This window comes from Sciurus carolinensis, chromosome 4, assembly GCF_902686445.1.
Source record: "Sciurus carolinensis chromosome 4, mSciCar1.2, whole genome shotgun sequence".
NCBI classification, from domain to species: domain Eukaryota; kingdom Metazoa; phylum Chordata; class Mammalia; order Rodentia; family Sciuridae; genus Sciurus; species Sciurus carolinensis.
Window position 1 is genome coordinate 10,605,026 of NC_062216.1, and position 24,924 is coordinate 10,629,949.

General features: G+C 51.8%; 1 protein-coding gene across 2 annotated transcripts; it reads left to right on the plus strand.

The window, feature by feature from the left end:
* Window positions 1-3,619: 3,619 nt before the first annotated feature.
* Window positions 3,620-17,574, plus strand: Clu (clusterin). 2 transcript variants are annotated; one of them, XM_047549984.1, is made up of 9 exons: window positions 3,620-3,776; window positions 7,091-7,221; window positions 8,301-8,449; window positions 10,861-11,031; window positions 11,710-12,121; window positions 13,090-13,197; window positions 15,799-16,028; window positions 16,914-17,086; window positions 17,351-17,574. In XM_047549984.1, exons 2-9 carry the CDS (start codon window positions 7,128-7,130, stop codon window positions 17,358-17,360), a joined length of 1,347 nt encoding a protein of 448 aa, XP_047405940.1. In that variant the 5' UTR covers window positions 3,620-3,776; window positions 7,091-7,127; the 3' UTR covers window positions 17,361-17,574. The 2 variants fall into 2 exon arrangements, with proteins under 2 accessions (XP_047405940.1, XP_047405941.1); XM_047549985.1 differs by lacking the exon at window positions 17,351-17,574 and having other exon boundaries at window positions 16,914-17,090.
* The last annotated feature ends 7,350 nt before the right edge of the window (window positions 17,575-24,924 follow it).

A 24,924-nucleotide genomic window follows, 5' to 3' on the forward strand; every position in this document is an offset into this window, starting at 1 on the left:
CTGGAGGGGAGACTCAGGCACGGCCCAGGGGACTCCACAGTGCAGCTATTACATGGTTCCACAGAGAACTGCTCATCGGAAAGAATCATTAGTTGGATTCTAGGTGGTTGTGGAAAGAGTATGTTTGACTTGAAGTAAATCTGGGGCCATTTTTTTATAAAAGGCTCATTAACCTAACAGTTGGAGCTGAAGGTTGAAGTTGATTGACTTTCAAGTGAAATACAGATTATCTAACTAGAGTCTAATAGTGAAGCAGGAGTAATATTTGTCTATTTTTTTTAAGTTCTTTTTGTTGTAGATGGATGAAATACCTTAATTTATTTTATTTTTATGTGGTGCTGAGATTCAAACCCAGTGCCTCATACATGCTAGGTGAGTGACATTTGTTTATTTCTAAGTACATGAAGCACAACCAAGGATTGACCAACCTCAAACCTTTTCCTCAAAAGATCCAAGAAGGGGAGATGGAGATGATCAACTGATGAATTTTAGGGGGAGCTAGAGAAAGAACTCAGGATACCTCTGCATCAACTGTGGTCTGGTTTTACTGCATATGATTTTATTATCCATGATTTTATTGTGGGTCTGTAATTGACTAAATGTACCCATTAAATAATTACAGCTCAGAAAGTGATTTTTTTTTTTTTAACAATATTGGGAATTGAACTTAGGGCTTCTCACACTCAGCTACACCACCAGCCCTTTTTATTTTTTATGTTGAGATAGCATCTAGATAAATTCCCCAGGCTGGCCTCAAACTTGTGGTCTTCCTGCTTCAGCCTCCCAAATGGCTGGGACAGGTGTACACCACTGTGCCTGGCTTAGAAAGTGATCCTTTTTTTTTTTTTTTTTTTGGTGGTAGGGATCGAACCCATGGTTTTGTGCATGCGAGACAAGCACTCTACCAACTGAGCGACAACCCCAGCCCCAGAAAGTGATTCTGAATGCAGGTCATAGGACACTGCTCTTGTTCGCTTCTGGTTTGTTCTAGCTGTATCCATGGTGGCTGAGCTGCATGCTGGTGGTGCTGAGCTGGGTAACAGCTTGGATGTGGGGTGCACAACAAAGACACTGCACAGTAGATCAGGCCCAAAGGCATCTGGGCAGCCAGAGATGGTGGGCAAAGCTTTAAGAGATAAAGAGATAAAAGCTGGTCCCTACCATACCCCTTCCCATCACACCCCTCCCCATCAAACCTCTCCCCAAGGCCCAAACCCAGCTATATAAGTTCCTCAGGGGAGAGCAGCACATGGCCAGCAGCACCTGCCAAAACAGTGCATTCTACATGAATCAGCCAAGTGACTCAGCATCTAGATAAAAGCTTATTTGGAGTGTTTAGGGCAAGAGAAAGAGCGGCCCTTTTCTGCTCCATGCTCAGACCACCCATGGCATTGGTAGGCTCAGTGCTGGGCTCCCGGATTTCAAGAGAGGCAAGGTCCAGAAAGTCCGAGGGCTAAGGAAGAGTCTGAGGACAAGGTGAGGAGCTACCAGCCTGAGGTCACTGGGAGAAGCCGACTCATTGTCTTCAAACATCCGGCCACTGGGCGAGAGATGGGTTGAATTTTCCCAGTGAGGGTCCAGAGGACAGAGCTGGGCTCAGGATAGCCTTTACAAGGAGGAACCAGACTGGGCCTCAACAAAAGTTGTGCTAACCTATTAAAAGCTTTCCTAGAGAAATGGTTACACTGGAGGTAGTGAGCTCCCACTTATGAGTGGTATTCAAACAGAAGCAGGATGACCACCTGGTGGGGGTGTCGGGTAGGGAGTGGTGGGGTGGTGGGGGGATGGGGTCGTGGGGGTGCAGGGATGCAGTAGGTTACATATGTTAGGGCTGAGTCAGCTGGCTTCTGCAGTCTCCTTAGAATATTAAGAATCCGGTGATGATTATGGTGCCTTCAAAATTTGTACTTTTTTCTTAATGTTTAATCTCCCCAACTTTGTTTGTTTAGGAGCTAGAAGAACCAAGTAATCATTCCCAGGGGACCCAGTTATGGCTGTGAATCATGCTAACTTCTTCCAAATCCTTTCTTCCCCTCCTCCCTTTCTCTGCTTTAGCTGACTAAGGCAGATCTCCCTGCCTGACCTCCAGAGTCCAATTTTTAAAAATAAAACTATCACAGATCTATGCTTCCTGTACAGGATGCTGGGGAGACTATAGAACAGAAAAGTTATAAGGAGTGAGTGCAAAAACAGGTCTTGTGGTCCCAGGTACTGATATGCCAAAGAGGAGGCAGTGTCCACAGAAAATGGAGCTGTTGCTGATAATTCAACTTGTTTGTAAAGAGAACAGAGCCAAACCTCTTTTGGGGGGAATACTGCTCCAGTTCTTGCTGCCTTTTTTCCTTCTGGGTTGATCTTGCCCTTGGCATTGTATCAGGGTAGGCACAGGGAGGACTTAGGGAGGATACATTCTAGATTCCTTTGTGTCCAGATAGAAGAAACTGGGCCCAAGGGCAAGGTCAATGGGTCCCATTCACCCTGGAGGCGTAGCTGTGACTGGGTCAGACTTCATGCCCTCAGTCCCGGGTTTCCCTCTGGGGGAACAGGGAACAGCCTTAGGGCTGAGCCTCCACCGCATTTAGAGGAAACTCTGCCCCTGACCACACAGCTTTGGTTTAAGCCCTTTCCTTTCACTTGGTTGTCAGTCAGCCACCCCAAACCAGGCTGCCCATACATGCTCCATCCATCTCCCCATCAGCCTGAGAGCAATGCCAGTCCTTGCCCACTCTCCTCAAATTCCAATGTCTCAGAGTGGACAGCTCTGCTTCTTCCATAAGAAGTAGCAGCACCTTAGGGGTTTCCGACAGATTCCTCCCGGCAGGGGGCATGACCCGGGAGGTGCGGATGCCCGAGACAGGAGATGCACCCTCTCTCAGCAGAAGCCAGTTGAGGAAGACTGTGTGCATGGGTCCCAGTGCAAAACGAGCATGCCAGGCCCTTGTTCAAAGACCATGAGAATTTCAAGTCTGCAACGTAGAACTTTAAAACAATAGTGGGGCTGAACTTGTCCTGTGCCCACTGTCGAAGCCCACCCTGCTTGGCTGTATCCCAAGTGAAAGGCGGCAATAATAGCTTAAGCTCCAGGGGTCTTGGAGTCCAGAGAGGCGTTCTATCTCCTCCAATAGATGCTCTGCTCATCCTTAGACAGATTCGCTTCCTCCAGGCCCAGGGAGTCTGCTCAGGACCAGCGCTGAGTAAGACCGTTCAGGGCGTCCAGCGTACTTCAAACACTTCATGCCTTCTCTTCCCTGGCACAACGCCTCTCTCCATCTTACCCTCATTATTCCTGACACTTTCCTATTTAAATAGCACAGGAGAAGTGGAGCGTGCCTAATGTGAAAGATTAACATTCAATGGGGCCGGGGGACTGTGAGATTGTATTTTGGACAAAGGTACCGGACAGGATAGAGTGGACCCTTCTACCACTGTGGACTGGGGCACCGCTCAAGCTCTTCCCTACTGGGATGCGGTCCCAGCTCTGAGCCTCTCGGGAACCTGAGGCAAAGCGAGATCCAGGGTGTCCCCTAGAACCGGCGCGGCTATTCGCGGTGCTGATGCGCCCCCCGGTGCCCCCAGCCGAGTGCTGCACCGCCCCCCTCCCGGCTTCCAGAAAGCTCCCCGTGCATTCCATGGCATTCTTTGGGCGTGAGTCATGCAGGTTTGCAGCCAGCCCCAAAGGGGGTGTACGCGAGCCGAGCGCTATAAATACGGCGCCTCACGGTGCTCACCACCCGGCGTCGCCAGGAGGAGCGCACGGGAGCTGGCGCAGCTGACGGGTAAGCTGTCCCCATCTTTCCTACTCCTGCGCAGAACCACATCGGGCCGATAGGAGGGCGGGGGTAGCATTCAGGTGGAGAGAGATGACAACTCCCCAGCCCTGACCTTTAGACAGAGCTTCCTGGGGACCCCACCGGAGGTGGCCAGAGCCCAGCCGCCAGGCAGTTGAACCCGAGGCCGATTGCGGGGGCGGTGCACGGGCGAGACTCCAGAGTCCCCGTGCGCATTAGCTCCAGCCACCATTTTGGTAGTGGTAAATCGGTCATATATAAAATCCTCCTTTTGCAAAAAAGGGGAAACCGAGGCTCGGAGCCTGCCGCGCACTGGCGGAGGCACAGGGGCGTGGCGGCGCTGCCTGCGTGTGGGCGCTTCCCGCAGCGCAGGGAAGGTGCAGATCTCGGTTGCAGGCGTGAGTCATCTTGTTTTCTCCTGTTTTCTAGTTCTCCCGAGGGCGCTTTGTAAGTACGACGTTGTAGATATAAGTATATGCTGCTGTCACCTAAATCCTAATTTTTCTGTTTCCTAATGCACCCAAGGTGCATTAGAGGAAAGTCACAGAAGCTCCATCAAGCCTCAGACGCCCGATTCCACGGTTGATAGATGGTAATCTGAGGCCCTGGAGGCGTTGAGAAGGCTGTCTCTAGTGTTGAAGTGTCAGCATTGGGAGAACTGAAGCCTCCTGGCCCTCCAGAATTTCTGGCCCTAGTGGGGAAAAAAAAAAAAAAAAGTTGTGACTGCTGTTAATATTTATTTTAAGAAGGGAGAGATTAGGAATTTAAATACAGTAAATACAGTACTGTAAAAGGATGCTCAAGAGGGTGCAATCTAAATGCTCAACCTTGTAAGAATGGTCAAATAAACTCCTATGTTAGGAAACAGAATATTAGCCATAAAAGTGTGCCTTTAAAGAAGATTTGAAGACAGGGATGGCAAAGGATCTTATTGCATTAAAATGCAGAGAAAATGGAGAAGCCAGACATGGTGGTGCACCCCTGTAATCCCAGCAACTTCAGAGACTAAGGCAGGAGGATCCCCAGTTCAAAGCCAGCCTCAGCAATTTAGCCAGACTCTGTCTCAAGGGCTGGGGAAGTAGCTCAGTGGTTAGGCACCCCTGGTTTAATCCTTGGTACCAAAAACAAAAACAAAAACAAAACAAAACAAAAAATGGAGGAAAATATGGTAAGGGAAGAGGCTGTGGTGCAGTGCTGGGGAAGAGAAGTCCTTGGCTTCGGCATGACCCCATCCCTGGAGGGGATGAGAAGAGGAGAGCGTTGGTTTACAGGGAGGGCAGTTGGGCTTGGGCCCTCATTCTCGGGCTGTCCTTGACCAGCACTATCCAAGGGGAACTAGCTTTGGAGAAAAGAAGATTCTGACTTGAAATCAGCATTATCACAAGACCCTGGGAAAGTAACCTGACACTTCCCTAAGGCTAAACCAGAGTTGGGAGATCATAGGTGGCCTGCAGGCTTGCTTCCGTCCTCTGCCCCTCTCCAGAAATGCCACTTAGAGGTTTCTAATGCCCAGGATAGGCCCTCAGCCAGGTTTGAAAGCAGTCAGCATATACAATGACTGTGTCAGACCTTTGGGTTTATGGAAGCCTTTACATCAGTAAGTTCTGTGTCAGGTCCATTTTACAGGTAAAGAAATTGAGGCTCAGAGATTTAAGTGACTTGGTATCAAGGAAAGGATACCAGATGAATAGTTGGGATGACTGGGTTCTTATCCTGGGGTTGCCACCAGCTTGCTGTGGGCCCCAGGGAGCCCCACCTGTCTCGGGCCGGTGCCTGAAGGTGGAGGGGTTGGTTTGGAGAGTGACCCCATTCTTAGCTCTGAGCTGGAGGGCTCCTGGACTCAGACCGCATGCCAGCTGCTCATCTCCAGCCTCTCCATCCTGTTCTCTGCTTTGGTTGTCCCGTCTCCTCTTTCTTCAGGACCCATCACCCTGTCTGTTGGTGAGGACCTATTTCTGACCATTTTGGATAGATTTCCCAGCAGTTGTTGCTCTGGCCGGGGTGGGGGTGAGAGGGATAGCCTCCGGGATTGGGGTTTCTGGCTAGCCTTTTCTCTCTTGTGTGACAAAGGCTCTGTCCCTGCCGGAGGCGTTCTAGGCCTCAGTGAACATTGCCTATGAGACCAGATCCTTCCTGGTGGGCCTGAAGTCCTGCCAGCTCAGCCACCTACCCCAGGGCCGGGGAAGGCGCTGACCCGCGCTCACTCCCACACTGCTCCCTGCTCTGCGTCTAATGGCGTGAGGAGAGGCTTGCCTTATTAATGATCTACCCAGTGTCCAGATGGCCTGCTGGGCTGAGAGCAGGTTCTAGATGTGAACCATTGCAGGAAAGGGGGACCCACCTCCCGCTTCCTGTGGCATGGGAAATGGGTGAGCCCAGATAAGCTGTTCAGAGCAGAGGATGGAGGGCACGGGGGAGCTGTTTTATGCAACAACTTCAGCTGCTGGGAAAGGGACCATTGTGTAATACCCAGGTTGTGGCCCGCGTCCCCTGGCTCAGGGCAACCAGCCCAATGGTGGCAGGGGAGCCTTGGCAGGGCACACTGGTGCCAACTTGGAGGGAATGGGCCGGGTAAAAGGGACCTGGCAGAGCCAAGGAGCATGGCCTCCTGAAGGAACTTTCCTGGGGAACCTGCTCTTTGGGTTCATAGTTAACCCTTCACTTTGCCCTTCCCTGCCTTTGCCTTGCCCTCTCTACTCCCTTCTTTTCTCTGCTCTTCATTGATACCCCAGAGTCCACAGGCAGCCTGCCTGAAGTCTCACACTAAGGATGGCAAGTGGATTTAACTTCCTGTGCCAACCTAAGGGGATGGAGGCTCATGCCTCAGACTCTTGTAAAGCACCTTCAGGTGATGCCTGGGCTCTGAGGGGAACAGAGTGGTGATCAATTGGTAATGTCTGCTGTGATTAAGGAGGGGGAACAGGGAAGGGACAGATGAGTGATCCAAGGGACCTGTTTTCAGTCTTGGATACCTAGATGCCCTTTCTGGACAAGGAGACCAGATGTAGGAAGCCCATGTGCCTTGCTTAGGCAGCCGCAGCCCTTAGGGGGAGGAGGAGGTCTGGCCTGGACCCGGCCCCTCTGATTCCATGGGTCTCCATCCTCCGTGGATCCCCTGCCGTCGCTTTCTTTTGAAGTTGTCAGTGGCAGTTCTGTTCCTCAGGGGTACAACTGCAGTAATGCCAGCCGAGGGGAGAGCTGAGGGCCTATGTTCCTGGACGCTGGAGCAGGCAGTGAGCTGAGCAGGAAACCAACAGGCAGCCCAGATGTGCCCATGATGGTCTCCCCTTCTCTCCAAACAGAACGTGCTGTGATTCCAGAATCGGAGAAGGTGACGCCATGAAGACTCTGCTGCTGTGTGTGGGGCTGCTGCTGACCTGGGGCGACGGGCAGGTCCTGGGAGAACCGCTGGTCTCCAACCAGGAGCTGCAGGGCAAGTGAACTGGGCAGGAGACCCCTTGGGTGCAGCGCCGTGAGGCCCAGGGCAGGGCTGCCCCACAAGCTCACCCTCTCTGCGGCCCCGAGTGTGGAAGGCCGTTTCCCTCTTGTGACCGGTTCTGCACTTCTCTGCCCAAACCTCTCTGAGCCTGCGTGCCCTGCTCCCGTAGCTGAGGCACTGTGAGGTCGGTGTCTTCTGGACACTGGCCTGCATTTCCCACACCCTTGGCCTTTCATGTGGTTGTTCCCTTCCCTGTCCCCTCACCGGCTCCCATGGCTCTACTCAAAACTGTGCCTGGAACATCGGAGGCTTTGTGGACCTCCCCTTTGTGATGGGGCTCCTGCCTATGTGTCCTCACAGGTCCAAAAGAAACCAGGCTCCACCATCTCCGCTCACAGGGCAGGCAAGGGGCTGCTGTTCAGCCTGGGTGCTGAGCGCTTGGCCTTACAGGGCCCTCATTCTTGAGTCCCTTGGCCCCAAACCTCCCTGTCCCCATCTTTTCCCATCTTGTGGGCACGATCACACGCTGGGAGTAGTAGGTAAAGCACACGTGGCACAGGACAAGCACCAGGGGAGTGGCACTTCGGTGACCATGGTGTGTCTGTCCTTTGGTGCTGTCCCTTGGTTGCAGTCTCCCCAGTGACTGTGCCATTCATTCATTCACTTTTCTGTCCCCGTCACCTGCCACTCTGCATTGGAACAAAGAAGTGAAACTATTTGGTTAAACAGAATTCCAGAAAGATTTGTAACCAATAATGACATATTCTATTTCAAGGACCGTGGGCTCCCAGGGTGGTGGGCAGTGGGCAGGCCTGGTGCTGCCGCCCCTTCTCTGAGGTGTGCTTCTCCTCAGGTTTGCATCTCAGAGCAGTTGGGTGGCACCGCTCAGGAGCCCTGAGATGGCGCCTCTGTCCTGCCAGGCAGGGCCTGTGCTGCCTCCCCAGCGCGAGGACGGGCTCCCAGCCTTGACAGTCCCTGGGCTGGACAGGCTTCTCTGATCATCCTGTGCAGTTCTGGATGCTGGGATTGCCACCCCAACCTTCTCTCTTCCTGCCTCCTTCTGCCTCCTGTAGAAATGTCCACCCAGGGGAGTAAGTACATTAACAAGGAAATCCAGAACGCTGTCAAGGGGGTGAAAGAGATAAAGACTCTAATAGAAAAAACAAATGAGGAACGCAAGTCGCTGCTGGACACCTTAGAGGAGGCCAAGAAGAAGAAAGAGGTGAGCAGAACGGACACCTGGCGGGGAGGAGCGGGGCGCAGTGGGGTGCCTTGCTGGGTTGCTATGGTGACCCAGAGTCCTTCCAGGGCTGTGTCATCTGATGCTGGGACTGTAGTGAAGAAATGGGGAAAGTTTATTTGCTTTTGAAAGACTCAGGGGGTGAAATCTTGGATCTGGTTTTGTCCCACGCCTGGCTCAGGGCCTGATGCCCAGATTCATTTCAATAGATTTTTCTAAACCCGGACCATGTGCAGGCTCCAAGATAGACTCTGGGTTGGGGGCTGGGAGCAGGGAGTCACGGTTAACATCTGATTATATTTCCTCCTGCTCTTTTTTCTTTTTGTCCCACAATGACTGTATTCAGGATTATGAATTTTTTAAATAAAAATGCTTCCTATAATATTTAAAGCTTATAAATATCCCTTGTAATGATGTATTTGTCACCCCTTGGCACCTATGGTAAGTAGTTCCTCCTTATCCACAGAGGAGATATTCCAAGACCCCAGTGGATGTCTGAAACCAAGGACACCACCAAACCTATAGATACTGTTTTTTTCCTGTGCATATATACCTCTGATAAAGTTTAACTTATAAATTAGGTGCAGTAAGGGATTAACAACAACAATAACATGGAGCAATTATAACAGTATTCGGTAACCAAAGTATGAATGCACTCTCTCTCTCAAAATACCTTAATTCTTCATGGCACTTTCATAATGTTTTGGACTGTGGCTGACCTTGGATAGCTGAAACTGCTGATAAGTGGATGACTGTTCTATAACTTGTTTGACTTGTACTCTGCTTTTGAGCATCTGGATTGATTCTGACGCATGGGTATGTTAGAAATAATGAGGTGCTGCAAGAAATCAGAAGCATGGTGGGAAGTGGGTGGGCAAGGCAGACTTTGACTTCCGGCTACAGGAACCTGGCCAGCAAGCGCGCCTGCTTGTATCTGTAACCTACGGCAGCGCCGCCCCTCACTCAGATTGGAGGGGGTCCTGGGTTACCTTCTATGCGATTGGCTGATTTTAGAATTAGAGCAGGCAAAAGGGCAGAGCTACAATTGGATCCAATTAAGACTGAATACTAGATTCTGGAAATGGACCTCCAGACTATTTCTCATATCTGTAAAATACGGGCCATGATCTACACACTCACACACACACACACACATATATATATATAAATCCCTAAACTAATACTGTAACACATATCTTGGCATCAGGGTTTTTTCTTTATTTTGGAAATTCCTTGGGATACACTTTTATAAAATTACTGGGTGAAATGACAAGGGCACCTTAGTGGGTTTTGGGGCCTATGGGACTTCGGTTTTGATAGAGTGCTGATTCTTTTTGCCTGCCAGAAGCCATGAGTGGAATAGAAATCAGAGATTCAACGAGCCTCTGGCTGGCCTCGGAGGATGGCTTGTCAGCACCACAGTTGAGAATAGCAAGCGAAGTATAAGTTCCGAGTTATACCAGAGCTCCGAGTCTAGAGGTCAGCTGGGCTTCGAGGGTGAGAGGATGCCGAGAGTCAGGTGACTGGGACGGGCTGACAGATCTGACTCCATGAGAATGTTACAGGCCAGACTCTAAGGGAAATGACTAAACAGACTCCATTTTGCTCTGAGACTCCATGTTATGTAGGAAATAAGCTTCTCCCATGGGAACACCCCGCCTCTGTGCCCATCATCAGTTACTTAGTGTGACATGTTTAACAATACAGAATGACAATTCCTATATAAAGAAAAATTGCTCTCTTTTGATTCCTATTGCTCCTAAACAGTGTACCATGTGAACAGTGATTGTGTGGATGTTAGAAACCATTCTTTAGTTTGTACTTAGGAAAGGGTCGTTTTGACCCACTTCCCCCTCTGTCGATGATCTCATGATGTTAGTGTGTAATTTCAAATCATAGCAACAGACACTTATGATTGATGTGATTTTTGGTATAAGAACCCCTACAACCCTGATTTTGGGGTTGTTCTCCCAATAGCCATTGGCACCATGTGAGACAGTCAGTTGGCCGGTTTAATAAAGACTCTGGGGCTGCAATAAAAATAAATTAAAAAAAAAAAAAAGACTCTCGGGCTGGGGAGATAGCTCAGCTGGTAGAGTGCTTGCCTCACAAGCACAAGGCTCTGAGTTCAATCCCCAGAACTGAAAAAAAAAAAAAAAAAGACTCTCAAATTAGGACTTCTCAGTGGTGAGCGGTCTGTTCTTAAGTTGCGCCCCATAACAATTCCAGGTGGGCGAATGTGGGATCAGGGTTTGGTTCAGGGGAGAAGTGAGCACATCTGTGATCAGATCAGGGGCAGTCCTGCAGGTGGCCACGGCCAGGCACCCAGGGGCCATGCTGGGGAGGGTGAAGTGTGGCCCGTGAAGCAAACCTGGCCTCATGTCTCCCTGTAGGAGGCCCTGGATGAGACCAGGGAATCTGAAATGAAGCTGAAGGCGACGCCAGGAGTGTGCAACGAGACCATGATGGCGCTGTGGGAAGAGTGTAAGCCCTGCCTGAAGCAGACCTGCATGAAGTTCTACGCTCGCGTCTGCAGAAGTGGCTCGGGCCTGGTGGGCCGCCAGGTGAAAAGGGGGCACGCACGTGGTTTAGGCTCTGAGTGGGGAGTGAGGGGGACCCAGTGAAGTGCGATGCATTCCACATCCGGCGCTGTGGGTTGGGACCGGCAGGCTGCACGCCCCGCCCCGTGCTGTGATCGACTCATGGTGTCTGGCGGGAGTGTGGGCATGACAGTCACCACTAACGCGGGTCAGGTATCTGCCCTCCCTCAGAAGATCTTCATCCAGCAAGAATTAGCTGGATAACAAGGAACGGCGTCTGGGCATGGCAGAGCCCTGGGCCCACTCAGGCAGAGGAAATGAAAACTTCTTCAGCGCTTTAATATTGAATCCATGAGCCTTACCTCTGGGCCTCACTTGGTTGGGACTCATGTGAATGTTGTTGTTCCCTGAATGCTGACCAGCTTAGCAGGGGGGTCAGTGTCCTTAGTGGCCCCAAATGACAGGGGACCCATCAGAACTGGACCTCATCAACTCTAGGGGATTTGTGAATCTCATGGCCTGGTGGGGGTGGTGGGGTGGTGGGGACACTGGCCTGAGCGTCGGTACACCTGGGAGCTGCTGCAGCGGGTGGGGTCTTGGATCACCTGCCGTGTGCCTGTGCCGGGAGAGGCAGGGCGGCCTGTGGGCTCGGGGGGCTGCGGCCTGGCGAGCGCCTCCTCACTGAGTCTTCTGACCGCCCAGCTGGAGGAGTTCCTGAACCAGAGCTCGCCCTTCTACTTCTGGATGAACGGCGACCGCATCGACTCCCTCCTGGAGAGCGACCGGCAGCAGAACCACATCCTGGATGCCATGGAGGACAGCTTCACCCGGGCGTCGGGGATCATGGACGCCCTCTTCCAGGACAGTTTCTTCACCCACGAGCCCCAGGACACCCGCTACTTCTCGCCCTTTACCCTTCCCCACCGGAGGCCTCACTTCCTCTACCACAAGTCCCGCCTAGCCCGCAGCCTCTTGCCCCTCTCCCCCTACGGGCATCTGGGCTTCCAGGACATGTTCCAGCCCTTCTTCGAAATGATACGCCAGGCTCAGCAGGCCATGGATGTCCCGTTCCACGACCCAGGCTCCCAGTCCCCCGGCATGGACTTCATGAGAGGTCAGAAAGCTGTCTCTCTCCTCCAAGGGGGGATGGGAGCCCCTAGATGCTAAGAGCTGTGTGTGTCCATCTCCATGTTTCCCCCCAAGCCCGGGGGAGTGGCTTTCGGCCGTTGAAAGAGGAAGGGGAGAGTCAGAGGTAAAGGAATGCATTAGGCTTCAGGAGTGACAAAGTGGGTCCGCCCGTGTAGTTCTGTGATTTCCAGTCGACCTTGTCCCTCAGCTGCTGCTGCGTATGTCACTGCCTGCCCTTCCTACCAGATTGGAGCCTCTTTTGCTGGTGAACTTAGGGGGCTCTGTGTGGGGCCACACCTTCTGGGCAACGAACTACGTCACAGCCCACGTCGCACTTAAGGAAGGTGTTCCCGACTGTGACAGCCGGGCCTGGTTCAGCCCAGAGCATAGTTTTAGAGTGAAGTGTGGTGTGAGCCGGAGAGGCCAGTCCCTTCAGGAGCGGACTTCCTTCCCCGAGGCTTCGTTGGCCACGCGGCGTCCTATTCCATATGGTCGGGCCCTGGGATTTGGCTTGAAAAGCATTGGCAGCGCAGGAGGGCCTTGTACTAAGTGTCTCCCGCCGCTCCGTCAGGGCCGGAAGCGTGGTGTCAGGAGGCTCCGAGGAGGATGCACCCCTTCCTTCCAGAGCCTTGCCGACCAGCTGGCAGGAGAGAGGAGCCAGTGGGAGTGCAAAGCAAGTCGGGTCAGCCGACAGAGCGCGTAGGGCTGAGGGAGTGCGGGGGCCGGAGAGGCCTCCTCAGATGGAGATGGTGGGAGGGAGACGGTGCCTGGACAAGGCTCCCCAGGAGCCCCAAGCAGAGGCTGTGTGTGTAGGCAGACAACCAAGCTGCAACCTGCTCTGACCACAGGACCATGTCAGAGGGCCACGCAGTTTTGTCGATAGGCACTGAAAATTGTTGGGGCCTGCCCTGTATCGCTGAATGCCTCAGCCCTTCTTCCCTCATGTGTCTGCAGAAGGCGACGATGACCCGAAGGCTGTGTGCAAGGAGATCCGCCACAATTCCACGGGGTGCCTGAAGATGAAGGACCGGTGTGACAAGTGCCAGGAGATCTTGTCTGTGGGTGAGCCGTGGGTCCGACTGAAAGCTGTCCCTGTGATCGGCTGTGTCTTTGGGTCCCCGGGGCCTCACGGGGTGGCCTTTAATCAGATTGCAGCTTTGTGCCTCTGAGCTGTGGCCCAGGGCCAGTCCTCAGCCTGGAGCATGCTGGTGCCCTCGAAGGTCAAAGATTCAGGTCGTTCTTGAGGTCACTGAGACACACGTAAAGTGCCCCTCTCCAGGTGGGCCTGTGGGAAAGAGGCAGCCCCTGCTGGACCCCCTCCTCTGGTCTCCCAGCTCTTCTGCTGCAGGTGCCGACTGTGGCAGCCGTACTCATTTTCCACTGCACATGACGGAATTGTAGGCAGTGTGAGTTGTTTAACCAACGCTTCCCCGTGCCAGGTACTGTTCTGAACACTGTTTACCCGTGTCCTCAGAACAGCCTTATGAGTTGGGTACGGTTCTTGTCCCCACCCTGCAGAGGAGGACGCTCAGTCACAGGAAGGCTGAGTAACTTATCTAAGACTGTGAGACCCCTCCACAGGCAAGCTGGGGGTTGGGCTGTGTTCTTAATCGGCACCCTGGGTTTTCTCCCCAGGGGCCCTAGGGACCTCATGCACTTGGGTTACTGGTAGCGGCACTTTTTATTCCTTTTGGTCCATTGGTTCTCTAGGCAAAAGAAAAACTTCCCTTCCACTGTTTCTCTCCATTTTATCAGGGCTGGCTATTAATTAAATCCTTTGTACTTGGAGATAACAGCTATGAAAGCCCTTTCTTTTCATATGAAAGTAGTTTCTGGTATACAGTAGTCTCTGCTCAGAATGGGTTAACTTTCCCCTGGTAGGTAGCTTATCCTTCTGTGGCTTTGCTCTTATTACTTAATATGTTTGGGTTTGCCAGGCCTGGCCTTTAGAGTTTGGTTAAATATTCCTAACCTTGCTCCTGTGATTTTAGAAGCATAAAATAAAATAAAATAAAAAAATAAATAATAGTGCTTCAGGGACTGGAGTTCAAAGAAGTTGTAGATGAATTCATGACCAGGCTTAAGAATTTTTTCTGTAAAAATATCATAGAATAGCACAAATGACATGGCACCTCACTACAAGAAAGATGTCACCTTAGGGCCTTGACTCAGATGGGACCTCTTGCCCCTATCAACGGAGCTCAACGGTCCCCTTCTTTTTAACTTGGGGAAGACTGACTTCCTCTTATTTAAGGCACTTTGAACTCTCTAAGTGTGTACTGCCTGGGGACACCAGCCCAGGATTTCTCAGTTTCAGCCTGTTGACATTTGGCAACTGGCAACAAACAATGTCCAGCACACTTTAATCGTTCTTTGTCACGGAGGCTGTCCTGTGTGTTGCAGGGTGTTTAGCAACAGTCCTGCCTTCTGCCCGCTAGATGATGGTAGCAACCTCCTCTTGCCAGTTGTGATAACCAACGGCATCTTCAGAACTTGCCAAATGTCCCCTGGGACCTGCATCGTCCCCAGTCCCCTGAATTACTATTCCAGGCGAGTCTCGGCTCTGGAGAACTTTTCTAATTTTTAATTATTTCCTGGTAAGAGAGTGAAAGTTACTCGTCACACATTCCTTTTCACCTTCTTGACACTAATGTTATTTCTTGTCCCACCTCACATTTTTACTTTTTATTATCAATGATTGCAAGCCACCATCAGAAGCAGATAGAGATCTCCTTTCCCGTGATCTACTTGGGTTTGAGGTATCCTCTTCTGAATATTTTTGAAATAATTTAGGGGGAGAAAAACATTAGCTAAAAAAGATAGTGGGTAGTGTTTATCTTTTAAAGATCTGACAACTTGCAGTGACCCTTGACCGGAAGGAATGGATTCTGTCTTCCCTGTTCTCTTGAGCTTGGTGATCAGCCTTAGTGGGCAGGGGGACAGGCCAGGACTCCGAGCTACCAGCCTGCTCTGCTTTGTGGCCCAACGTCCTGGGGCAGCCCTCTGAGCTCTTGAGAACCAGAATTGCCAGCTCTGCAGAAATGCCCAAAGGCAAGCTTGGAGAATGTTCCAGAACCACAGACAGAGCCCAAGTATGAAGAGCTCAAGATGGAGAATTTAAAGACTTGGATTCAACTCTGGTTCTGCAGATTATTTCTTCCATGACTTTAAGCAATTTTCTTACTTCCGTGGGCCTCAATTTCATTATTGATAAAATAGGATCGTTAATACTTAAGTCAGATACATTGACTAGGAGAGAAAAGAGAACCTTCTGTGGTATCTGGTACATAGCAGGTGCCACACGAGTGAGTCAAGTCCACTCTCTTCCAAAATGACTCCTGCAAGGAGCTGGGTCTGATGACCCAGGGGAGCACTTGTGATCCATTTTCTCAAAGTGTGCTGGACACTGTTTGTTGCTGGTTGCCAAGGAGATCGGGGCCTGGTAGCGTCGCTAAGCACACTGCTTGGCCCAGCTGACATTTTTTCTGGAGCAAGGCTTTCTCCATGAAGGAGGCAGCATCTTGACTCCTGTTCTGGGCAGGATTGTCTTGTCGGGGTGGCGCTGCTCCGCACCGTCCTGCTGAGCTGGCTTCGGCTGGCACCTTTGTCCCTTCCTCACCTTCCTTTCCGTCTCTGCCTTGTGCTCTCTCCACCTCTGGGCAGACTGCTCCACCAACAGCCCGGCCCAGGCTCAGCTGCGCCAGGAGCTTAACGACTCCCTGCAGGTGGCCGAGAGCCTGACGCAGAGGTACGAGGAGCTGCTCCGTTCCTACCAGCGGAAGATGTCCAGCACCTCCACCCTGCTGGGGCAGCTCAACGCGCAGCTCGGCTGGCTGTCCCAGCTGGCCAACCTCACCCAGGGCCAAGACCAGTCCTATCTCCGGGTCTCCACCGTGAGTTGTGTCCTCGTCACATGCTGATGTGGGGGGCTCCAGACCTGGTCTGGAGGTGACGGGAGCCTCCCAGGGGCAAAATGGGACACAGATTTCCAGAGGGCACTTTGGCTTTGGATTGGGCACGTGTCACATAGCAGGAAACTGGTGTCTGTGCCGTGCTCCCTGAAGGCACAGCCAGGGAGGGCGACTGTCATGACCATTTCCCAGATGGGGAGACTGAGTGAGGTCCCAGAGCTAGCCCTAGACTCGAGGGCCGTGGGCGACGCCCTGAGGGCTGCAAAGGCTGACCTCTTTCTCCATCTCTCTCTCTTTCTCTCTTTTTTTAATACCTTTTAGTTGTCAATGGATCTTTTTATTTATTTATTTATATGCGGTGCCGAGGCTCGAACCCAGGGCCTCACACGTGCCAGGCAGGTACTCTAGCACTGAGCCACAACCCCAGCCCCGGACGCTTTCTCAAAGCTGCTTGGTGCCCTGTGCCTCAAGGCGTGGATCATGGTTGCTTATTGTCTTCTCCCAGTGACAACTTCTCTCTAATGTTCAAGACCCTGTTTTCTTTTTTTTCTCTGATTCTTTTTTTTTTTTTTTTTGACCACGGACTGACCAGCAGCTGCACTAAGAAAAGTGCTTAGAAAACACTTCTAATCTCCGGGGTGCCCATCGGGCTGGTCATTTGCAGATGGCCTTTGTCCTTTCAAATTCGTGTGTGAATCAGGGCATTTCTGCTCAGATGAGTGGCACAGATGTTTAGATGATTAACAAGCAACCTGCCAGCTGTTCAGGTGCTCTTGAAGGGGTAGGGGAGCTTCTGCATCACAGGCCTTATTACAAGATGTGGGCATTGTGGCTGTGACATGCTGCTCTTCTTTTTATCCTGTCTAGGTGACCTCCCACAGTTCCGACTCTGACTCCCCCTCCCGTGTCACTGAGGTGGTTGTGAAACTCTTCGACTCAGACCCCATCACTCTGGTAATCCCAGAGGACCCCAGGGACAACCCTAAGTTCATGGACACTGTGGCAGAGAAAGCCTTGCAGGAGTACCGCAGGAAGAACCGGTAGGCAGGCGGGCGGGCCTTTCCTGCAGCCCTGCAGGGCCCTGGAGATCCCTGGGGACTGAGATAAGGGCGGGGTATGAAGTCCGGGCAGAAAGCCTGTGTCTGTGGCCAGAGCCCAAGAACAAAGTCAGGAAACCACTGGGAATTTTATTTTTCCTTTGAGGAATGTTCTTCCTTAGCAGATAAGAATGTGGATGTTGGTGGCTGCTTCTTGGTAAAAATCCACCCCTTCCCACACTCTCTCTCTTTTTTTTTTTTTTTCAGAGAGGAATGAGTATGAGTGCTGCTTTTCCATAAACAGGGGCATCTGAGTGCAGCTCCCCTGAGACGAACCACAGCCCCCCAGAGAGCTCTGCATGTCTCTCCGTGACTAGGCCCCAATCCCGCCGGCCTCTCCTGGATTCCTCGCTCTAATACCTGTATTTGCTGCTTGTGGGAAGAGCTGCTTCCGCATGCAACTAATTCAATAAAGCTGCCTTGTGACTTAAGTGCCTGCCCCAAGTTCTTCTCCTCATGCTGTTTTCCTTTCCCCCACCCCGCACTCCTTCACTGTGGTATGGGGCCTCGGGGGTTGGGGGAGAAAGAAAAGAGAGAAGAAAGAGATAGGAACAATTTGTTGTAGCTGAGATGAACAAGGGATGATCACATGGTGGAGAATAAAGGGGACTGTATGGCGACACAGTGGAGCCAGTTCAAGATGTTCCTGCTTTTAGAAAAACAGGTATATTCCATCAGCCAACTAAAATAGATTCTATTGTTATAAAACTGTCAACGTATTCCACCTGGGTTCAGGGGGTGATCTCCAAAAGGAATACACCAAGAATCAGATCAGGCAAAGCGGGCAACAATAAGTCTTAGTGGGTATTTAATGCATGACTGATATTTTCCTTAAGAAAACAGTAGTCTGTAGAAGACCAAATGAGGCAATCTTCCTACTATTTTGTGACCTTGGAATCCTGTCGCTGTCCCTTTGTATAGTCTTCATCTCTTACTCTGGGCCACAGGCACTTCTCTGCTCACGTGTGGAAGACACATGCGCAGCTCAGTCTGAAATTTGGCTGAGCTGCAGTTCCTGATGTTGCCAAAAGGGGGCCCTAACTAACTAACGAAAATACAAACCTCAATGGAAAAGCATCAACTTCTGCATTCATTAATGTTCTCTAATTATAGACGTCTGTCAAATAGCTGCTCATGGAGAAAACCATCTGGCCGAATGCCAGGCTTGTGGCAAAGTCCACATGCACATTCATGGCTTAGAATATCCTTAGGACACTGTCTCTTCTCTCTTTAAGGTGTAAGTACCTTGGCCACATGGGCAACAAACTGTCTCTCAAACTTAGCTCAGGTCCCAGGTTAATACTTAGGATTATTCTCAAGGAAAATCAGAGGAAGATCGGTGCAATTCACTTAATGGTGTATGGTAATCAGGGTTATGAGGTCAGAGGGGATTTGCTTAGATGACCATAATTGTAAATTGTACAGTGCTAATGTCACAGAGCAAGTCTAAAAATTCCTTCATCTTTTCCATTGTTGGGTCGCTAGGACCCAACAGTTACTAGTCAGTGTTTGGGTTTTTCTTCATGCACTCTGCACTCTCATGCTGGAACCCTGAAAGGGAGACCCTGCAGCTGATTCAGCTTTCCTGGGACCCCTTCCCTCCGCTCTTTTCCCTTCACACAGTGGCCTGGGTTTAAGAATCCCTGGATGACCCTTTCTCCCTGACAAGTTCCAACCTGAGGCACAAGGAAGACTGAGGCAGAACATGAGGGTCACCAAGTCTTGGGGATAAGATGCAGCTGAATCTAGGGAGGGGGCTGTGGATAATGAGCCCTTGGGTTTTGGCTCAGGAACTCTTGTGGCAAAGTTGGAAAGGTGGCTTTGCTGCCTGCCTGGAACTGGGAACTGGGAACCACTTAATCTGCTGTTAGCCCGTGTTGATACTTAAAGCTCATCTGTCAGAAAGCTGTAATAAGATACAGTCTCCAGTGACTAGAGGGAGAAATGACACGGAACTGACCAACACACACCACTGGCCAACTGTGAACTGGCTGTCCAGAGTGCTCTGGCTCCTCGGTCCACTGCTGTGTGTAGTCCCATTAGGTTCCCGCAATTACCCTTGGGGAGGGTTATTTCCCCCACCTTACAAAGGAGTGACCCTCATCAGAGAAGTGTCCTGTGGCCAGGAAGGCCAGGACGTGAGAACACCCCAGCCACTTCCTCACAGCCCCCAGAACTGGTGAAGGGACCTCAGAGTTGCCCATCCCTCACTGTGAGGTAGTAGGGAGCCCTCGAGGGTGGGAGCCGGCCACTGGTCAGGTGTGCACAGTGCAGAGCTCTGGTGGGAGGGCTGGCGTCAGCAGAAGAGCCAGTATGACGCAGGACTTTTGCTTTGGAAGTGAGATGGACTCAAGCGAAGTGAGTGTTCTGGTAACTGGAATCACCAGGAAGTTGAAGGATGTGTGGGTGGTATCGTGGTATCCAGGGAGAAGCCTGGTTACCGGGGACAGGTTTTCACCTGGGTGCTTGCATGTGAGTTGACACTAGAGCAAACCGGTTCCAGGCTGCTATTCAGAATTAAGCATGGGGTTGAAACAAGAAGTAGACCTGCAGAGGCCCTTGCAAGTGATGCTGTAGAAATGACAGGGACCCTTTACTTGCAAACTTTTAGCTGGTAAGTGCCAGAGCTGGGACTGAACTCTGGTGTGATATGGAGGCCAAGGGGCCTCACTGCCCCAGGTAGTGGCCAGGGATTCCCACTCCAGTGTCCTGCCCAGACTAGCATTGCCAGGTGTATTCTAGCTATAACGCGGAGCCTGGCAAACATAGGAAAGGGCCCTGGAGACCATGCAGATAGGCTAGGCCTTCGGAACCTACGATCACTAATAATGAACTCTCAGAGGCCACTGTTCCCACACACCCATCTGGCAATCATGGATCCTAACCCTCGGTTACAGTCCTCCTGGATTATGACGTTGCTATGTCAGGTGGGCCACATCGCAGTTGTCCAGCGCCCCCGTCCCCTGTCCCTACTCTGAGGGCTCCCTCGCTGGTGTTCCAACAGTGGCCTCCAGTCAGGTCTGATTCACCTGGAGGCCTGGTGGGGCTCAGTCGGGAAAGGGCATGCGGGAGGAACAGCACCCTGAGCTGCCTGCTCTCCCTCGGCCACCATTGCCCAGGGGATCAAAGACCGTGACCTTGAACTGACACGGGACATTCTCCCACAACCTCATCTTGGCCTCCTGTGCATCTGGGTGCCCAATCCTGAACCCAGCCCTCAGGCACATCATGGGGACAGGGCACCCCATGCGCCCGAGGACATGTACACCTTCACCAATGGCTTCACGGGGGCCGAGCCACAGCCACGCACCCACACCAAAGCCAGGGCTCATCTTCAGATCTAACCCTGGGCCTCACCACCAGCTGCTTGCCATTGGGGACACAGGGAAGTGGCTCGTAAGCTGTGCCCGTGATCGTCTTGGGTGCCGCGCAGTCCCCCGCTGGCTGTGTCAGTGCATCCTGTGGGTGGAAATTGCTGCCGAAAATTCAAAACCGCCCCGAATTTAGGGGACTCTGCTTTGGAATTTTTTGGAAGTGCCTGGTCCTCTTTTGACCTCTGAAAGGCTCCAAGGGCAACACCAGGGTTGAAGCTGCAGGAGCGAGGCTCAGGGATTGACTGCAGGCCCCTGGAGTTCATGGTCCACCCGAGGGCCCTCTCGCCTCGGGGGTGAGGTTTCTCTTAGTGACTTTTCTGGTTTCTCCCTCCTGTTCTTGGGCTGGTGCCTGCCTGTGTTTTCTTTCTAGTAACTGGAGGCCTCAGGGTCAGACCTTCCTTACAGGTGGCTCTGGGACATCCCTTCTAAGTTCAAAGCCAAGGGTTGCTGAGAGGACGCTCCCTTCTCGGCAAGCCCCCAGGGCCGCCCTCCGGTTTCCCTCCTTCTCTGGGGCTTTCCTGGTGCTGGGACTGGCAGACGGAGCCGGTTCAGGTCAGAGGCTGGCAGTTGGATTTTCTCCTGGGCACAGACAACTGCCACAGGCAGAGCCTTGAATGGCTTCCAGGATCTGCCACGGAGTGACCAGAGAGGGGTTTCTTCCTGCTGCCGAGCCGTGCTCCCATCGATGGTGGGCTTCAGCAGACCACGCCTCACAGTTTACCTAGCTTGTGGATCCTCCAGCCCCTCCCATGCAGGTGGCCCATCCCTCCACCAATTTTGTGTTGCCCCTTCCCCAGAGACACTTGGCGAAGTGAGGGGGCATCTGTCCTGGGTCTTTAAATATCCATGTCTTGGCAGCCGGGGAGCCCTGCGGGGTGGGGGTCAGGCTGCTGCATTCCCTGGACCCCTCTCTTTCTCAGCTGGGAGAGTGCAGGGGGGAGGTGGCCTCCTGGAGAGGTGCGCACGGCAGGTCTCACTGTATTTTGCCTGGGGACCTCCCACCCCCATGCTTGTGCCCCCGAGTCCTGACGCTGCACCACAACTTTGCTTGGCGCTGGCCGGGGGGCACCGCTCCTCCTCCTTCCACTCTACTTCGCATTTTTGGAAGCTGCTGGCATTTCGGGCTTCTTGCGCTAGAAGTCCATCCAGTCTTGGAGCCCCGATTCCCAGCCTCAGCACCCAGGATGTCCCGCTTCCCGAGGTGAGGAGCGTGCTTGCCAGCAGGGGGCAGAGCTGCCACATAGCACCTCAGACTCAGCCACTTCTGGAGGGAGCCTGGCAAGGCAAGGGGGACCGGAGCCACCGGAGGAGGCAAGGAAACGGAGAAAAAGGGAATCCAGATGCATCAGCTGTGCCCTCCAGAGCCCGGCTAATGGGCTCGGCACACACCGCTCGACGCCAAAAGGACTCCGGAGGAGAATTTTCTGGAAAGATGGACTTCAGGCATCAAGAGATGGGGGTGGGGGTGGGATAAAATAAAATAAAATAAAAGACTGAATCATATTTATTGAAAGGCTGAATTGAAAAGGGCTTCCGGTTTTCCTGGTAACTGGAGTGTCTGTTTCCAGAACACTGAATTGTGTGAGATTTCACTGACTCTCAGGGTGTTAGCCTTTGAAGCCGTCGTGCTATCTATACTTCTCCACTGGGATAGGTGTGAGGGTCCAGAAGTTCACAGGGCAGGGTAGGGCATCCTTCCCTAGGCAGAAATGACATTTAAAGATTTGGAAAATAAAACATGACTTAGAATTTTAAAACACAGTAACATTATGGAATAGAATGTAAGATTCAGAGTTTAAAGATTAAAGTGTAGGTTAAACAGGACTGCGAAACTGAAAAGTCCGGAGACACTGTCTTTCCTAGCTTGCTGTGTGATGTCCGGCAAGTTTCTTTACCTCTCTGAACCTCAGTTTCCTCATCTGTAGAATGAGTGGGGGTGATTTGGACTTGACGATTTCCAGAGCAGTATTCGACTTGCTTTTCTTTTCATTTTATGAGCTTCATCAATCCATTTTTAAAATTATGGATCAGTTAGTGTTTTCCAGAAAAAAATAACCAGTGACTATATTTATGTCAAGAGATTCATTTCCAGGCATGGGCTCATGTTATTTCACAGGCCCCAAGTCTGCAGAGGAGCTCTGGAGGCTGGCATTTGTGCATAGTCTTGATGCCAAATTCCTTTTTCTCTCAAAAATCTCAATTTTTGTTTCAAAGGCCTTTCAACTGATTGTGTGAGGACCACCTGCAGCATCAAGGGTCAAGGTTTTAATTAAGGTCAACTGAGTCCAAAGATCAACCACAACTCCAAATACCTGTACAGCAACAGGTAACGAGTAGTTGGTTAAATAATTTGATACCGGAATCTAGTAAGACCATGCAGGAAAGTAATCACTTCACCCTGCCGCACGCGCTTCTGGGGAGGGCTGGCCTTTGTCAGGGGACGCCCTGAGTTGGGCTCAGAAGGGCCTCCTGCTTCGCTTTGTTAGGGTCCCCTTCCGACTAATCCCCGGAGAGTCAAAGTGAACACACAGTAATGCAAATCGCACAACGAGGTTTTATTAAAGCAAGCTCGAGCCTGGACCTCGACCAACTCCTCAGACCCATACAATGGCTGCAGGGGGGAAGCAGCCCCGAGTGGCGAGAAAGCGCTCTATTTAAGAGCTTTTTCAGCATTCATACACAAGGACCTGGACATTATTGGTTAAAATTCAGATAGCTAAATATTTGTCCTCCTTTGGTTTGGTCCCTCCACTTTATTTGAATCTTATTGGGTCCCCGCCAAAACTGAACGGTCCTGGAGGGAGCAGGGAGGAGGGAAGGAGTGAATTATGAGGGAGAGGGGTCAGGGCTAGGTCCCCTGTCCTTGATAGATGGGGTCTCCGGACAGCTGCACGTTCCTCAGATAGATATCTCTGAGCAGCCTTGATGAGCCTGGGGCCCAGCACATCCCGTGTGACCTGTACTGGCCGTCGAGGGCGCCGCTGTGGCTGCTGGATCCTCGGTGCTTGCACGCCCTCTTCCTGGGGGCCCAGTTCACGAAATAGCTTGTTTATACAAGAGGGCTGCACGGATGGCACCCCGTTCTCAACAGCTTACTGTTCTGCTGTCATCCTCTCGAGATTTTTGACGAGTTTTGAACCAGGAGCTCTGAGTCCTCATTGTGCCGTGAGCCCCGAAATCCCCCACTGGTTTTGCTGCAGAGACGGAGCTTGCTCCAGGCGGTAGACTGGGGTCCTGTGGCCGGGCCCTCTCCCAGGATCTGCAGCCCAGGAAGGCTCGCGGACCTGTCCCCTGACACAGCGTCGTGGTCCCCCTTCACTTTATTAACATCCTTGGCAGATCTCGTTCCCCGAACTCATATAGAAATCTCTTGGGGTAAAAAATACAGAATATAAAATCTACCATTTTAAGCGCTTTTTATAAAACCTTTCACGTGGGTCAGGCAGATGTCACCACCTTCCATCTCCAGACCGTTTACATCTTCCCAGACCACTCAGATTCTGTGCGCACTCGACCCCAGGTCCCCACTGTCCCCGCTCCGTGGTCCCCGGGAACCACCGTCCTCTTGAGTCCATGAACGTGCCTCGCCACCTTCATTTCATGGAACCAGGCCTCTGCCTTTCGTGACTGGCTTGTTCCACTTAGCACAATGCCCTGGGGGTTCATCCACGGCGTGGAAGGTACTGGACATCCCCTGGTCAGCACAGACCCCATTTTGCTTATCCGTTCACATATGGAGCCGCACTCGGGCTGCTGCCATGTCTTGGCTCCGGTGAACGTGGGTGCACACACATGCCTATAACACCCTGCGGTCACGTCCCCTGGGAACACGCCTCTTCCCCCGGCACCTGTGCTGTTCTACGTCCCACCAACCCAGCACGAGATCCCAAACTTCCCACGTTCTCGCCAACGTTTGCTATTTTCTAATCTTTAAAATTTTGTAGTTGTTGATAGGGACCCTCCTGGGGGTGAAGTGGCATCTCATCGTGGCTTATTTATGCTTCCCCAAGGACGTGATGCTAAGCATCATGTGCTTATTGGCCCTTTCTCTATCTTCTTTAGAGAAATGTCTAAGATTGAAGCCCTTTGCCTATTTGTTACTTTGCCTTTTTGTTGGCAAAGTAAAGGAGTTCTCTGAGTATCCTTGATATTAACCCCTGAAGATACATGATTAATATATGTTTCTGGAGGGTGGAAAGCTCCCTTAAGTTTCTTTTAATTGCCCCAAAGCACTTGGTGCATAGCAGACCTTCAAGGAATGCCAAGGAACATTCCATGAAGGCTGCAGAGCGTCGGGTAGAGCAAACCCTAACTAAAGGGAACATGAAGAACACGTCCCAGGCAGGCCAAGGGGAAGCCAGGAGGCTCCAAAGAGTGAACCAAGGGGGAAGAGGAGGGAACACACAG

Bases quoted from the DNA above. Each gene is read 5' to 3' on its own strand.
- Clu (XM_047549984.1), top strand. From the start codon at position 7,128: ATGAAGACTCTGCTGCTGTGTGTGGGGCTGCTGCTGACCTGGGGCGAC. The intron at 8,450-10,860 runs GTGAGCAGAACG...GTCTCCCTGTAG, and splicing joins AGGCCAAGAAGAAGAAAGAG to GAGGCCCTGGATGAGACCAG. The intron at 12,122-13,089 runs GTCAGAAAGCTG...ATGTGTCTGCAG, and splicing joins CGGCATGGACTTCATGAGAG to AAGGCGACGATGACCCGAAG.